The 15732-nt window shown below is 33.0% G+C and overlaps 1 protein-coding gene across 1 annotated transcript in view; it reads right to left on the bottom strand.

The window, feature by feature from the left end:
* Positions 1 to 13681, bottom strand: part of rho-6 (serine protease rhomboid 6) — a 123308-nt gene extending 109627 nt beyond the window's left edge. Inside the window, 2 exon segments of the mRNA XM_087404761.1 lie at positions 13287 to 13369; positions 13371 to 13681. Of these exon segments, the coding sequence (XP_087260887.1) occupies positions 13287 to 13369; positions 13371 to 13402 (115 nt within the window). The 5' untranslated portion in view covers positions 13403 to 13681.
* Positions 13682 to 15732: the final 2051 nt, after the last annotated feature.

The following is a 15732-nucleotide window of genomic DNA, read 5'->3' as shown; positions in this document are numbered from 1 at the left end:
ATTAATTTAATTTAATAGGTATCATTAACATAATGGATCTTTTTAAGAGTTTTAGCTACAAAGAAGTAGAACAAAAAGTTGATATAATTTCCAAAAAAGCTTCGTTTTGACTGTGATAATTTTCATTATATTGTATATGATAACGAAGAGTTACTCAGAATCTTGAACGGTTAACCACCGTTCGCAAAAGGAGGAAAGAGACGAGCATCGAAATAAATAAAAAGTACTGAAGAGCAATTGCGTTTCTCCGCGTTTCTTCGCATCCTCGCGAGCTACAGAATGTTTATTGCTATGATACGGCCGCACGGTAGCTAAGTTAGGTGAGATCGTCCCCTTTGCCACTTCCAGAGGAATCTTCTTGAGGTGGTATTTCTCACTGTAGAGAGAATCTGCCGCCACGTTGCAAGAAGCACGGGGTGACGGCGAGTAGTTGGAAAATTCCATCCGGAAGTAACATTCTACCGGCCTATCTAAGCTCGTCGAAGTTCTAAATGGAGCGTTCCATTTATGCAAACAGAATTTACGACAAACCTATAGAGTTCACAAAGAGGATAATGTTGCACGAGACAGTCTCTGTATTATCCACCGATGCATATTTATTTATATCTACGATTGAGAAAAGGTTTATCTCCTTTATTACGAAAAGTATACATTTTTGTCCATGGAAGAGAAACTGATTATCTACCAAAAGAATCTTATATATTCGTTACAATCTTAAAACAATGTAACATTTTTCTATTTTTCTCAGCTATATTTATCAGCTTTTCTCAGTATTTCTCAGTTATATACATATTGTAACGATCATATAAATGAGCAGAATATAAATAAGATCTGGATACACATCGAATCAAGAAATTCTAACTGCAAAAAACTAACTAAATTGAGATAAATTTTGTTATCCAAAAATTATTCCATTTTAGAACAAATTTAGCGATGATTAACGATATCTATACCTACCTAGTAGACATTTTAAAATGAGATCTACTATTTATTCGAACGAAAATTCGAGAGTATTTGAGGTCGTATTCGCAGTAGAAAAATATGGCTTGTTGCTGGCAGGATATTTAAGGTAACCCCCGAACTTTACATCGTAGCTTGAGGAGTCTTCGACTTTTTATCGCTGCGGTCGTCCGTGTTATTTATGAGATAAGCAAATCTTTATTTATGGCATGAACTTTTTTTCTATCGTCCGGTGCATTTTTCATACCTTCGATATTTACGCGCCTGTCCTCGGGGGAAATTCTCCATCGTGGAAATCTATACGAGAGCAACCGGGCCTTTCCTGTAGCTTCATACGAAAGATGACATCCTACGTCCATTGGTCGAAAGTTCAAAGTTACGCTTTACATTTATTCCGTGGCGATTTCATCTGGTTCCTTTGCCATCACAATATCAAAAAGCGACGGAGAAGCTTGTCGTGGACTGGCGGCCGAAGCTCACCAACAAAGTTTATATTGTGTCCCGCGAACAAAGTTTGCTCGTGGCAAACTACATCGCGTCTTATTTATGAATAAATCTTTATTTATGCGCTGGATCACGCGGTAGTATAATGCTGCTATAGTCCTCGTATTTATCGTTGTCTTGTATTTACGTCACGTAAATCAGATTAAGATAAATTATTTGACAAAGCGAATAAAGTGCCATTGTAATGAATTTATTTGTAACAATATATCTTGTTTTTTATACAATAAAACCTTAACAGCTTTTCCACAGCTTCAAATTGCGGGAAAATTGAAATCATGGGAAAATTACATAATTAAAAAATTAAATACTTAAAATCTATTTTACGTAAAACCTAAAAATATATGTGTGTACTCAAAAATTAACTAATACAATATATAATAAATTTTATTAGTTTTAATAAATCTTTATTAACAATCTTGTAATAAAATAAATTGGAATCTATTTTATTATAAGATTTACGCTTCATAATTGGCACATAAAATGATATTTATAATTAAGTACAATCGAAATACTTTCGAGAATATCGCAGATTATGCAGATCACGAAGGAAGAAGATTGAAATACATAAACGGTAACACAATTTTTGCGAACCAACCACAAATGGTTCGCGAGTATGCAAAAATTTATCGTTAAAGAAAAACATATTTTCCCCACGCTATTTTCTCGAGCTTCTATAAAAACAGGCGGACCCTTGAAGATTATGCTATCCCCGTCATTCAGCATGATCTCATTTTCTCAGCGAATAGGAAATGCGCGAAGGTTTCTATACGAGGGAGAATATGACTCGTTTCTTCAAACAGGTCTTGCCAGAAAGAATAAGACAGACTGAATTTTCCAAAAAGCAAGATCCATGAAAAAGAAAGAAGAGTACGAAAAAGAAAATACGTAAAAAGAAAGAGCAATAAGGAAAAATTATGTTTGCCATGGTAATCTTGTTTCGTATACATATAGTAGGTGAAAAAAGAAAGTATGAAAAAGAAGGCGAAAGGTGAAAGTTGTCTTCGGATTCCTTCATGTTCTGTGCGAGGGGTTACATTCTTTCTTATAAAAAAACATTCTTAATCCTTGAAATTTTTGATTACTTATTTAAATCCCTTGTAAGACGTCGAATTAAATGATTTTTAGATATATTCTAGATACATATTAATGTTTTCTTGAATTTGATTAATATATGTATATGAATAGTTCTTCTATCTTTTATAGGTTTTTACAGTAAATTCACACATCTGAATTAATATTACTTATTTATTTCTACTAATAATATAAATTTTTACACTCACTGCAATTTACAATATTGCGTTTGATATAAAAAATATCAAAGAAAAAAGAAAGAGAAAAAAATTTACGAATTTCATACTCTATAAAAGATCGTAAAAATGTGGCTTTGTGATTCAATCATGAAGAAAACAACTGTAATTTCTTTTAGGTTTGAAAAACTGTTCTTTTAATTTACAATTATTTACATTGCAATTGACTAAAAATAATAATGTAACAACAATTAACAGATAATAAACAGTAACGATATTGTATTCAAAAAGTTTAATAAAATCAAAGAAAAAAAGTAAAAATAAAAAAAGAAAAAGGATTTCTAATTAAACTACTGAAAAATATGTAAATAATACAAATAAGTAATAAAAGCTTTATTTGATCAAAGCGATTCTTGCTTAATAATACCTTTTGCGCGAATTTTAAAATTTCGGGTTAATGCAAACTACATGCCGATTAATGTCGTTTTGAAACACAGTCCTAAACTGAAATATATAATATTATAAATTAAATAGCGGAATGTAAATTCAGATTCGAATCCTCAGGTGATATTTTTCGCAATAAATTCTTCAGTGATTTGATGCTCATTACATCATTACTATTAAATTGCTTTTTAATTTAATTTGTATTTCATATTCCAATTGTATTTCATATTCCATTTCAGTTCACGACTGTGTTTCAAAACCAACAAACAATCGATGCGTAGTTTTATGTGTATAAAAAGTTTTGTGTGAGTATAAAAAATATTATAATATTAGACACACACACTAAAATCCGCTTTGACCGAATAAAGTCTTTCTTCCTTCATTTATATATTGTTCACTTTATCGATCGATCGTTATTTATTACTAAAAAATATAAAGCAATTTTAAGTAAATTACGATTTTTTTTTATTAAACGCGGGGTAAATGAAAGTAATGAAAATCACATGTCGGGCGGCATTGCAAAATTGCCTTTATACCGAACGGTGTAGAAACGGTGAATGGAAACGTTAAAAGCGGTACGACGCAATAAAAAGTGCACAAGACAATAGACCGGGTGGAGTGCGTTTTTTTCTTATCAATACACCAGGTACGGTGGCAGCGGAGGCCGTGGCATGGGGCAGCGCGGAATTGCTCGAACTTTTTTAGACTTTTCTGCTAGTGCACAATGAGCAGAGGGCAGCTCGGGGAATAGGCGGTTCGCGTGAATACTAAATTTTAAAAGTAAGCTAAGACGAGAGAAATTTATGGTGCGCGCGAGTGTAAGTTTACAATTACACGGAAGAACGAGGAGAGGACAGAGGACAGGGGAAAGGAGTGTAGAAAAAGGAGGAGACAGAGGATGGCTAGCAGTACAACCGCCATGTCTTAATCCCCTTTTTATCTCTGCACCTTTTACCCGGAGTATCTATGGCCCTTGGCGAGGGCAACGCGGAATCTCGAAGATCCTCCACCTCCGTGAGGGATAATGTGGAGCGATCGTATATATAGATACTAGTATTACGGATTAGATTAAGAAATATGATTTACTTTGAACACGATTTGTTGACGAAATAACTTACATTTAAATATATCATCAGATGTCGTTTTTTTAGACACATGGTACATTAATTATTATCATTCTTTGTAAAGATTAAATATATTAGCGTAAATAATTTGGCAGCCTTAAAGAAAAGAAATTAAGAGATTAAAAAAATATTTTATAGATAAATTCATCAAAAAAATAAAGAAACTAAAGAAAGACATTGATAATAATTAAACAAGAAATTAAAAAATCTTAATATAACGTTTTAACTCACTTCGTATTAATTCTAGAAAGATAAACAGTTTTGTATGTATAATAAAAGTAAATAAATTAGAATAATTTAGTACAAGAATTATTATTAAAAAATTCAAATTTTATAATTTTTCCTCATACTTTAGTTACGTAACAGCTGTGCATTATCTATTGCAAGTCTTTTGATATCGTAATAAAGATAGCTGCTAATGACAGCTGTAAGTAACGTTGGACCAGATGATAGACCACTAGCTGGTAGTCCTTAATGTCATTTAACCAACACAGACTACTTCCAGCGCACTACAAGTTTAGTTTATACATATCGTCATTTGGCAACATCTGCGCGGACGGGCGTGTCGAGCTGCAAATTTACTCAACGCATATGCATACTTCAAATTAGTGTTCTACCCTAGTATAATCTAGACAACAAAATTAGTATTCAAATTACCATTCCACTAGACTGTACTATAAAATTACCATTTGAATTAGCTCAGCTCGAACAGACCTACAGATCTAAAAGCAACCCCATTTGAACTATGAAAAAATACTAACGAAGGAATGTCTAAATAAGTCTTTCCTACAGGATGAATAATCGAGTAAACGTCATATAAAAATAAATAAAATATATCAAAAAATTAATTTCCTCTATCGACAAATTGCAAAAATTTACGCAATATTCGCCCGTTTATTAGCGATAAAGTTGTCGTATGAAACTATCAAGAAAAAAACTGCTTCCGAGATACTTAAAACGTATTTTGCGTCGAGCGAAGACGGGAAAGCGGCTGATAAAAGCCGGAATTAATGTGAAATGGAAAACTTGAAGGTACTTTAATTATGTTTCCCAGGATTAAGCCAGTCCTTCGTGGTTACGTACCGCGAAATCCCTCTGTCTTAAGGGGATTCTTATGAAACCTCTGCAGTACTGACGACTAATTGTTGAGAAAGGCAAGTCAGGATCGCGACTCGTCGCAGAAGATAAGGACTTATAATTCTGTAAGCGTCTTTCTTTTTTTCCATCGCAAAGTTTTCAACACGAGCTAAAATTGATCAATATCATTAAATTGACGAATAGTATTATAAAATTATATAAATAAAAATTAACTTATAAATTACGATATAATAGTTGTATTAACTCCTATATAATATCTGAATATTAAAAAAGTAATTTTAAAAATTAATAGAATAAGATAGTTTTTTCACTAATATATAATACAGGATATTTAAAATGTTACTTTATAATATAAAATAATAATATAAAATTTCCATATATCAAATTTGTTTATAATTAAAGATATATTAGATGTATAATTTCTCTCTCTCTCTCTCTCTCTCTCTCTCTCTCTCTCTCTCTCTCTCTTTCTCTAAATTTTCTCATTTCATCTTAATTATTTTTTTAAATGTCTACATCTTGAAATAACATTTAATTCAAATCTAACATTCTAAATTGCAACCAGACCTTTTATATTACTTTCAAAAGTGTAATATTAAAAAATCTATAATTTTTTTTCGTAATTTTTTTATTTTCTTAAAACCACATAATACATTCTTAAGAAATAAAGAAATTAATCCACTGATTTCTCATCTTTCTCGAATTCTATTAATAACTGTTGAGTATTTTGTGTAGATCTCGAGTGAATCCAACGAGAACACAAAACTGTGAATGATATATTGGAGTTGCAGATGGATCGATCAAAAACAGGCAGTCTAAATTCTTTGAAATACTTGAATTATCTGATTTATTATACGTCCGATTGCAGCGTGTTGTAAGCATAATAATGAACCCAGTAAGGACAAAACCGATCCAGTGAACCATAAATGCCAGGTTCTAAATGATTTCTCAGAATTTCAAAAATAGATGAAAAATTACGATTGATACGCAAAGATCTCTCTAGTCAATAAGAATGTTAACGCAAATGAATTAAATACAAGAGAATACAAAACAATAACTATTCGTTAAATAATTTGCCACTACTTAATCTGTTCGTTAAATATCCAGACGGGATATTTTCAACCTCCATTACAGATATACAAATTTTACCGCTGGTAAAATGGCATGATCTCGAAAAATACCCGTGATCATCGTAATCCATTTGCATACGCTTAAAACGCTCTCATAGTGAATCCGCGCAGAATAATATTATCAACAAGCTAAAAGCTTGAAATCAAGCTTTCAAATCAGAGTGGCCGAGAAACGAATTTTCCCGACCTAACCAACTCATGCGTATCGGTTTATTAAAGCGCCGTAGGACATTTTCACGTACTGATTACACATCAATGGAGTTATTCACGACCTCCGTTTCCTTCTTTTTTTTTTCCATGAAACGTGGACGGGTTACCATCGGCGAAAAATTGGCCTGGCGCCAGATCGGGCTTAAAGCTTTTCTACCGTTCCACTACAAATAATACGCTAGAAACTCACATCGAATCATCGATATACCGGATATACTTTTAAATTCGTTACACAATCCGTTAGAGAATATTTGCGATCATATTTCTTTCGAATCACGAGTATCATGACGTATAGATCGATACAAATAAAGGAGGACGATCGCAATAGGCTGATAGAACGAATAATTGAATTTTCACGTGAATACTTCGTTTCACAAAGCTATGTATTATCTCGAAATACTAAGATCTTTAAATTCTTTATTTAGTTGGTTTAAAGAGAGATGTGTCTTTCTCTAATATAATTCAAATATTGTAAAATTCCTAACCACAAATATAATATATTTATAATAGGAATTAATTCGTATTCATAATATATAATATCATATGGATATACCATACAGATTCGTGATGTATCGCAAATATATAATTTAGGTGTACAATCACGATATATATATACATAGATAAATATATTGCATGTACGTATATTGCAACTGTATATCTAAGTTCCTATATTTTCCTCAAACATTACCAAAACCGTGTATTAACGTTATTTCGGAGAAACAAGAGAGCGCAGGTACTTTAGCTTCACTACTCTTACATTATATTCTCCCACATTAATAGTAATATTTCCCATAGCCAAATATAGTTACAATTTCACATCGCAATGCAATTGTTTTACATTCAAGTACAAAGAGATTGTCGTTCACACAAAACTTGAATAGCTGAATGCCATGAATACGAGGAAGGTCAACTAATACAACAAGCTTTAAATATTTGCTCGTCAGTGAGCTCTTTTTATCTCTTTGTCTCCCCCCCCCTCTCTCTCTCTCTCTGCTCATAAAAAAATCCCCAGTCAAATCGATAAGCCCATCGTCGATTTCACGGTAAGCCGCGAGTGAAAACGTAGTCGATTGGTCAGACGATCCAGCGAAGCGTTTCGATCATCGTACAAATGACAAATCCGACTCGATGTCGAGGGCGGGCGCGATAATACCGTTGTTTTTCCGGATAAATTGCGCTTTTGCGCCATCCGAGAGGATCTTTTTCTATCCCTCTTGTCGCGATCAGAACAAGAACAAGAGGCGAAAAAAGATCGAGTACGGGGCGGGGAAGCGGGCGGAAAAGGTGTCAAGAAGTACAGGCAGAACAGTTACGCTTCTTCCCTTTGACCTTCGAGCAAAACGAGAATAGTGCGCACTGGCTTTCCTCCTACCTAGATTCTGTCAGTGATTGTGCACGTGCGTATGTGTGTGCGTATGTGAAAGAAGATCAGCCTTTTGTCTCACTAATCTAAGCAAAGTAGTCGCCGCGAAAAGCGGCCGAGTGGCTGCGCGAATCAATACACGAACGTAGTTTACATAATCGACGAAGAAATGATGGCATTGAAACGAAGATTTAAATGTTTTTTTCGAAAATAAATTCTTTTTGCATCATAAAATTAAATTCTCGGAAATTCCATCTGGGAGTATGAATTCAGCTTTGAAACGCAGGATATTTATATTAATATTTATTCAGTTGTTGGAATGCACAATTTATATTTTACATTTATTATATCCTAAACTATATACCATATATATAAAATTAATAATAAACTTCAACATACATTTGAAATTTTAAAAATGTTTGCAGTTGTTATCAATTTAAATTAAATTTTAAATTTTAATTAATACTTTTTTTTAATATTCTAGTATTTTTAATTTTCATTAATTTCCATTCCATTTTTCTTTACTGTCTATTGATAACCACTCTTACTAATGTTTCTGGTTTTGAAATAATTATTTGCTTCGTAATACATTATTTAAATTCCTGCTCTTTGCAGTTGCCGAAAGATAATGGGAACGCTGGGACTCTTAGTTATCCTACGCGCGTGCTTACGAGTTAAGATCAAGCGATGCGAAGTCATAAATTAATATCACGGAAGCACCTTGCACAACTACACGGGACTACACGTAATTCCGTGACTTATGTGGAGAGAATGCATACAGCGGAATCGTGCAACAAATGTGCAAACATGCAAATACCGGTATCACTTTCCTCGGTCTTTATGACCTGCAATAGAAAGCAGAAGCATCTTGGCGAAAACGAGATATTAGGAAACGGCAGTTTTTGCCACTTCCTAAACTTAAGATTCAAGAATATACAGTCTTCCATAAACTCTGCCTTTCTATTTAAAACGCATGCAGCCAACACTCTCAAACAGATTTTGCAATTCAAATTAAAATTAATTTAAATTTGACTTGTTTCTGTTTTAATTCCTTTTTCTTTTAATTTTAATTAGTTATCTATCTAAGACCGATTTCTAACGAATGATGAACTGATATACAAAATTCTTTAATCGATTTATTTAAAATTCTTTTATTTTCACTCGTTATCTATAAGTATACAATCCTAATAATTAATTAACACTTTGACTGTCTTGTAGAGATTTTTGTAATCAATCTCATGACGTCATATTACTATTTTTCATAAAATATAATTTTAAGTAAATTTTTTTATATTAAAAATATATTTATCAATAAAATATATTTTTAAATAAAATCTTCAGCAAAACTGATAGGTCTCTTCACAATTTAAAATGTATATAAAATCTATGTAAAGTGTTCTCGATTTATACACAAGATAGTAGTAAAGAAATGTGTGTCAACATTAAAATTGATGCGGCCTGAATCCACATAGGTGTGTATACAATTGGGTACACATGGATAGTTAAAGTATCAATTCAGATAGCAACCTAACGACTAATGACAAATAATTTTATCATACTATCTGAGAAGAAGAATAATCTTTGAATTAAAAACACTTATCGAGGTCGCGTCGATCAAAAGAATTCGGTCGCACGTCTCTCCCTCGTCTCTTAACTTCGATAAAACTCAAAGCAAACTCGGACTTTGGAGTATGCTCGCAACGCGAAGCTCTAAGCTATAGTTCACCTCGTTTATGCGAAAGTCCGGCACCAGGTCGAAGCGATGAAGTTCCCGCGCCATGGTTTGAAATCGAACCCGTTATATCGAAAATAATCTTCGACCTTGCCGAGTGTGTCATCGCAATGCGGAATTTTGTACGATAAATAATATACTGAAAGAAAAGATTGGCTGAATATGGCATAACATTTTTAATTGGTCGGAGCAGTCAATTTTTGATTGCGTCAGCCTATCGAAATCCTATACTAACATTGCAGATACGCTAACGCAAAAATTGGCTGTTGCAACCAAAAATTGATTGCTGCAGCCAATTAAAAATACTGTGCCATATTTACCATTTAATTTGCTGCAGCACCCAATCTTTTCTTTCAGTGATCAGTAATATTAAATCAGTAAAACCAATAGTTCGTATCAGTGTTTTTATCAGTTTACACTATCAGTATTATTGACAATATCTCAGCTCAGCTTTATGTACATTACAGACCTCACAGTCAATAATATTATCAGTACCAACGAATATTGTCAATATTAACGATGATCCGAATTTCTTGATTCTCGAATGTTAGTATCGCTGTAAGGATGCTAATGCTCGAGAATGGAAAAAATCCGACTCAATGTTAATATTCTACATTAATTCATCAATATCAACCACACGATTAATAATATTGTTAATATTTATGATGCTGACAATATTACACTGTTTAAAAATAAAGTGTTAATTTTAATTTAAAAACATATAGTGGGTTTTCTGAAAAAAAAGTCATGCAAAAACGCTAAAATATCAATTAAGTCCACTATACGTCTTTTAAGTTAATTTATTAACATTTTATTAATGTATTAAACAGGTATGACCTATAAACCATGTTAAATTTTTCCAACCACTATAACTTCCTCATTTACTCATTTATATTGACTGCAAATTGAATTAAATTATGGTGAGATCACTTCCTTTTTATTTTTAGAATCTTTTCTACGGTATTAGATCATGAGCCATTCATAGACCACAGACACATTGATCACAATTTTTTCCATTCAAGATAAAACCTGGATTATCGTGATAAGATTGGATGCCCCATTATGTTTAATAATTACTACACTTTATTTAAGAAAGAATTGCTCGAAACTCTATAAGTCTATTTTAACATTTATAATATATAGTATAAAATAAATACTTAAATTAGCATATAAATAACTGCAAGTATTCTTTCAAAACAAAGTTTTATATATAAGTTTTATAACCGACTTCCTTCGTTACTCAGCACATTTGAGACTTTATTATAACTTAGACAAGCGTACTTCTACGCACATATAAAATCATGTACAGAATATGCGTCGTTATGTTGTAATGAAATGTCACGTCTGTAACGAAGTTTCGTGCATAATCAAGCATAATCATGTGATCAAAAAATATAATAATATTATTATATATAAATACTTCTATTCAGAAAAAAATTTGTTTTAAGAAAAAAAACCCAAAATTATAAATTTTAAAAATTATCTTTTTTCTATTGTTTTTTTCTACAACTCTTTCTCTTAATTTCATGTAGATATTTATCGAATTCACTTTATGGTCTGCTTTTCAAAAACAACATTAACACCGACATGTGTATTTTACAAACTATTCAGTGCATAAATAATGTTTCATTTAAAGACCTTTCGCAATCATCGTCAATTTACGCATAACTCTTAATAAGTTGCAAATGTCACGAGATATTTTATTGGCGATTAATAAAATGCAAATTAAACAGCGCTGTAGAAGAATAAATACGACTAAAATACGAATAAATACGTCGAAAAATGATTTTTTAACGCATTATTCTGCGCACACAAAATACAGTTTACGAAACTTATAAAACACTGTGTACTACATGCGAGGTCATTATTTAGACGAGACTCCATCAATTGTTATTAAACCAATTCTGCAATCAGCAACACAAGCAACAAAGTTTCCTAACACGTAGGAGAATTTCTACTACGCCACAAATGTTTGTTAAAGTAATTTCAGTGAGAAATGCAACGCAATAAATGTTCAAAATTCTGGGAAACGGTGCGTTCGATAAATTAATACGGCATGTCTGACTTTTATTTGACTATATCTACTTGACGTAGAGAAAACTACTCTCGAAGGACTGTTAACGTTTTTACACAAATATTAGTTGCATCATAAATTATATAAACTATTTATTTAGACGTGTAAATTACTTCAAAAATTATATAGAGATATATATATATATATATATATAGAGAGAGAGAGAGAGAGAGAGAGAGAGAGAGAGAGCTGCCTTGTTTAAAAAACGATAATTAAACAAATTAAGTTTCCCAGAAAGAGAAAAAACATTTTTCAATTCAACAGAAAATTACCATTGATTAATCAAATAATGACAAAAAGAATATTTTTTTAACGTGATCAAATATTATTTTTGTCGAGTATGTTTCACAACCCTTAAAAAATCACCCTTGTTAAGTTATGACAATTTCTTTTAACCATCTTTTTTAATTATAACGATTTTGAAGATTTTGTATAAAGTTAAGTTAATTCATTTTTAATACAACTAAAAATTAACGTTTATTTAATTTATCTATAGTAATAACTCAAAAATGTTTTTTTGAATTGTGCCACTTTTGAAGTAAAGGATATATTTTGAATGTTCATGCTTCGACTAATTGTAAAACAAAATATATTATTTCCGTAACAATTTCATTTAAAATTTATATATTTGTTTAAATAAGGATAATTATTGTAATTGTAACGGTATTTACGAAGCTTAACTTTTGAAGTAAGGGAGCGATACATACAAATTGCTCGTTTGCAACTGTTAATATTCCCTTATTTGTAAAATGACATCTTTCAAAAAGATTAATTCTTCATGTAATTTATCATATTTTTCTTAATATTACACACCACTTCATGATTTCTCGAAATTATTCTAGTGTATATTATAATTCACCGTCAAAAGATTATTTGATTTGACGTCCTCGTATTCGTTACGGACAACAATGCGTACAAGCATGTTCGAGCATCTGGACAGAATCACAGAGTGCAGTTCCGGACGCCTGTCTAGTCTCTCGATGCACTCCGATTTGACGATTACTCCATTTCTCAAGCCCGAATTAGAAAAGCGACGCGTCTATTTCTTGCCAAGGTCAAAGACGTTAGACAATTATTATGAATTTATCCGCGTAAAGTCGTCTCGTCGAAAATGAGATACGTCGGAGCGGATATCATGATGTCTGTTAACGTTAATTCTGTATGCGCACTCACGCGAATAAAATTCACGCGCGTCAAAAGAATCGTGTGTCGCTGATCCGTGACTACCGCGACACTCGAAACAGACGGAAGCGTATCGCTGTCTCCAGCGTGAAATTCGGAGTCTCTCGACAGGCCGTCGCGGATGTCGGTCAACCTGTCTGTAACGCGCAGCCGGCTGACGCGGTGTCAACCCTTTCTATCCTTTTTCTCTCTATTTTATTTTTTTACAACGGACTCACCTGCTACGAAGTCGATCGAATCACTCCATAATGTCACTGTCAACGGCTGACTTCGGCCTCGGAAGATCGTCCTCTCCGGGAATCTGGATAGCCTGGATACAAGACACAAACACCATCAACACGTACGTTCGAGCATGGAAGGTAATTCGCGACGCGATTCGAAAATCGCCACGGCGAAAAGAGAAAAAAAAAAGAATGGAAAAAAGCACGACGATAGAGAGAGAGAGAGAGAGAGAAACATAAAGAGAGAGAGAGAGAGAGAGAGAGAGAGAGAGAGAGAGAGACAAAGAGAAAAAGAGAGAGAGAGAGATATAGAGAGCGACGAACGTTACACGTCCGGTTTCGCGTCCGCGCGTGCACTGACTTCTGCTCTGTCTGTTCAGGCGCGCCAGCCCGCAGTCCATCCACCTTGGGCCACTGTAGACTCGTCGCTAGGTTGCCATGGCGACCGGTCAACAGCACGCGCAGTCGGCGCGAGCGAGACGCCGTCACGCGGTTGTCGGGGGAGAGGGGGGGGTAGGAGTCGAGACAAGAGAAAAATTTTCACGTTTTGTAGAAAATTCCTTTGAACAAGTGGAAATATATAATGAAATCACATCGCGACATCAATTGTAACAAGAAAATACGTATTATATGTACATTTAAAACGTATTATAACAGAAAAATCTCTCTCTCTCTCTCTCTCTCTCTCTCTCTCTCTCTCATTCTCATGAAAATACATAACTAGAGACACCAAAATACAGTTAATACAACTAATAATATCGAGAGAAATTAAAATCAGAATGCTGCTGTTAAATATATAGTATAATAAAATATATCAACGTGCAATTGATAAAAATTATTAAAAGCATAAAAAGTTCGCTTTAACAATTTATAATTCGCGCTGGATTTTAAGGGATAAAATTCTATCGCGTGTATTTTAACACAATATACGTATTTTTAATTTTTTAAACGCTTTTTTCTGTATTATACAGCAAATAAAATTTAAAATTAGAATTCTATTGTGAATTAATACTGAATTATTACAAATTATAGGTTCTCTAAATTAGTTAAAATAAAATTTATAATAAGAAAATTTGCAGAAAACTGGAAAATGTTAATTCTTTGTGTTAATTAAATAAACCGCAACAATATTCTTAATGAGAGATAAGATTTAGCAAATTCGGATATGTATGTAACTATTTCTTTTATAATGCAAAAAATATGTTAAAATTAATAAAAATAAATATTAATACAGATAATAATTTGTATACAATTATAAATTGAATATTTTCGTATATTTCTCGAACACGTATATGTATCGCAATGATCAGCAATTATTATTTTATTATTCTCGTCGCGATCGAGTTTGCAATTCATTTTTTAGATCGCATTTGCATCTCCATTTTCCGCGCATTTCAATCGGCACAAAGTAGGAAAGTATAGAAAATCAATAATACAGTTTAATAACTTTCTCATGCGCCAGGCTAAAAAAAAATTCGGATATTTCGACGTTTCACCGTATGTAGGTATCTAGAGAGTTAATAACGACCGCACGTTAAAAAGGACCATCGAATCTCGACTCTCGATGATGGCCGAGGCCGTCAAATAAGCTGATACTGCAGAAACGTATTCGCGGAATACATAAGCTTTTCATCAACGCGACAGTTTTCTGTAATCAGCGCATCATTATTTCAATCTTTTCTCACATATATACTTTTTTCACGTATAATTCAAGAAAATCAGTAGAATAACTCTCAATGTCCATAGTAAATTATACGTATATATAGAAGATAAAATAAGTACATTTTCAATGATTGAAGACTTAAAATAAAAATGCAGCCGAGTAGCAAAAAATAAAATTAATGGAAATAAAGTTAACGATCGAAAAAAATGCAAATAGCTCTCGATATACAAGAAACATTATTTACCTCAAAACTGTATTTCCGCGTAACTTAACTTCACTATTATACAAATTCAATTATCCGTAATTTACCGAGTTCCTAATTTATTAATTAAAGAATTTGCATACTGAAGGAAATCTCTCGCGACTGAATAAAACGCATAGATAAGACGGCAAACAAGAAAGATGGGCGGCAAGAAAGAAAGGAGGGGAAATAAAGAATGAGGCAGAGAATTCCGGGGTGGATTATGCGCATCGTGGAAATTAATAAGAGGCACGATGTAAACGTGCACGGTTGAAACGCATCCTCCACGAAGAAAAGGATCGTTAATACCAGGCTTGTTTTACTATTTCCTCCTTTTTTTTAATGCCGCTCCACAGGACGTCGATGCGACTACGCGAATACGTGACTTCCAACTCGAGCATCTCATAAATACGAACAAATTCCCTCAAGTGGAGAGGCGAACGATTCATTCAACGGCGAAAGCGTGGACGAAATGTCTACGGCGAAGTTTCAAAAAAGAAAAAGACACACACACACACACACACGCGCACACACACGCG

This window comes from Acromyrmex echinatior, chromosome 3 (assembly GCF_024713525.1).
Source record: "Acromyrmex echinatior isolate Ae372 chromosome 3, ASM2471352v2, whole genome shotgun sequence".
NCBI lineage: Eukaryota > Metazoa > Arthropoda > Insecta > Hymenoptera > Formicidae > Acromyrmex > Acromyrmex echinatior.
The sequence above is the reverse complement of the archived record's forward strand: the minus strand, read 5'-3'. Positions and strand labels throughout refer to the sequence as shown.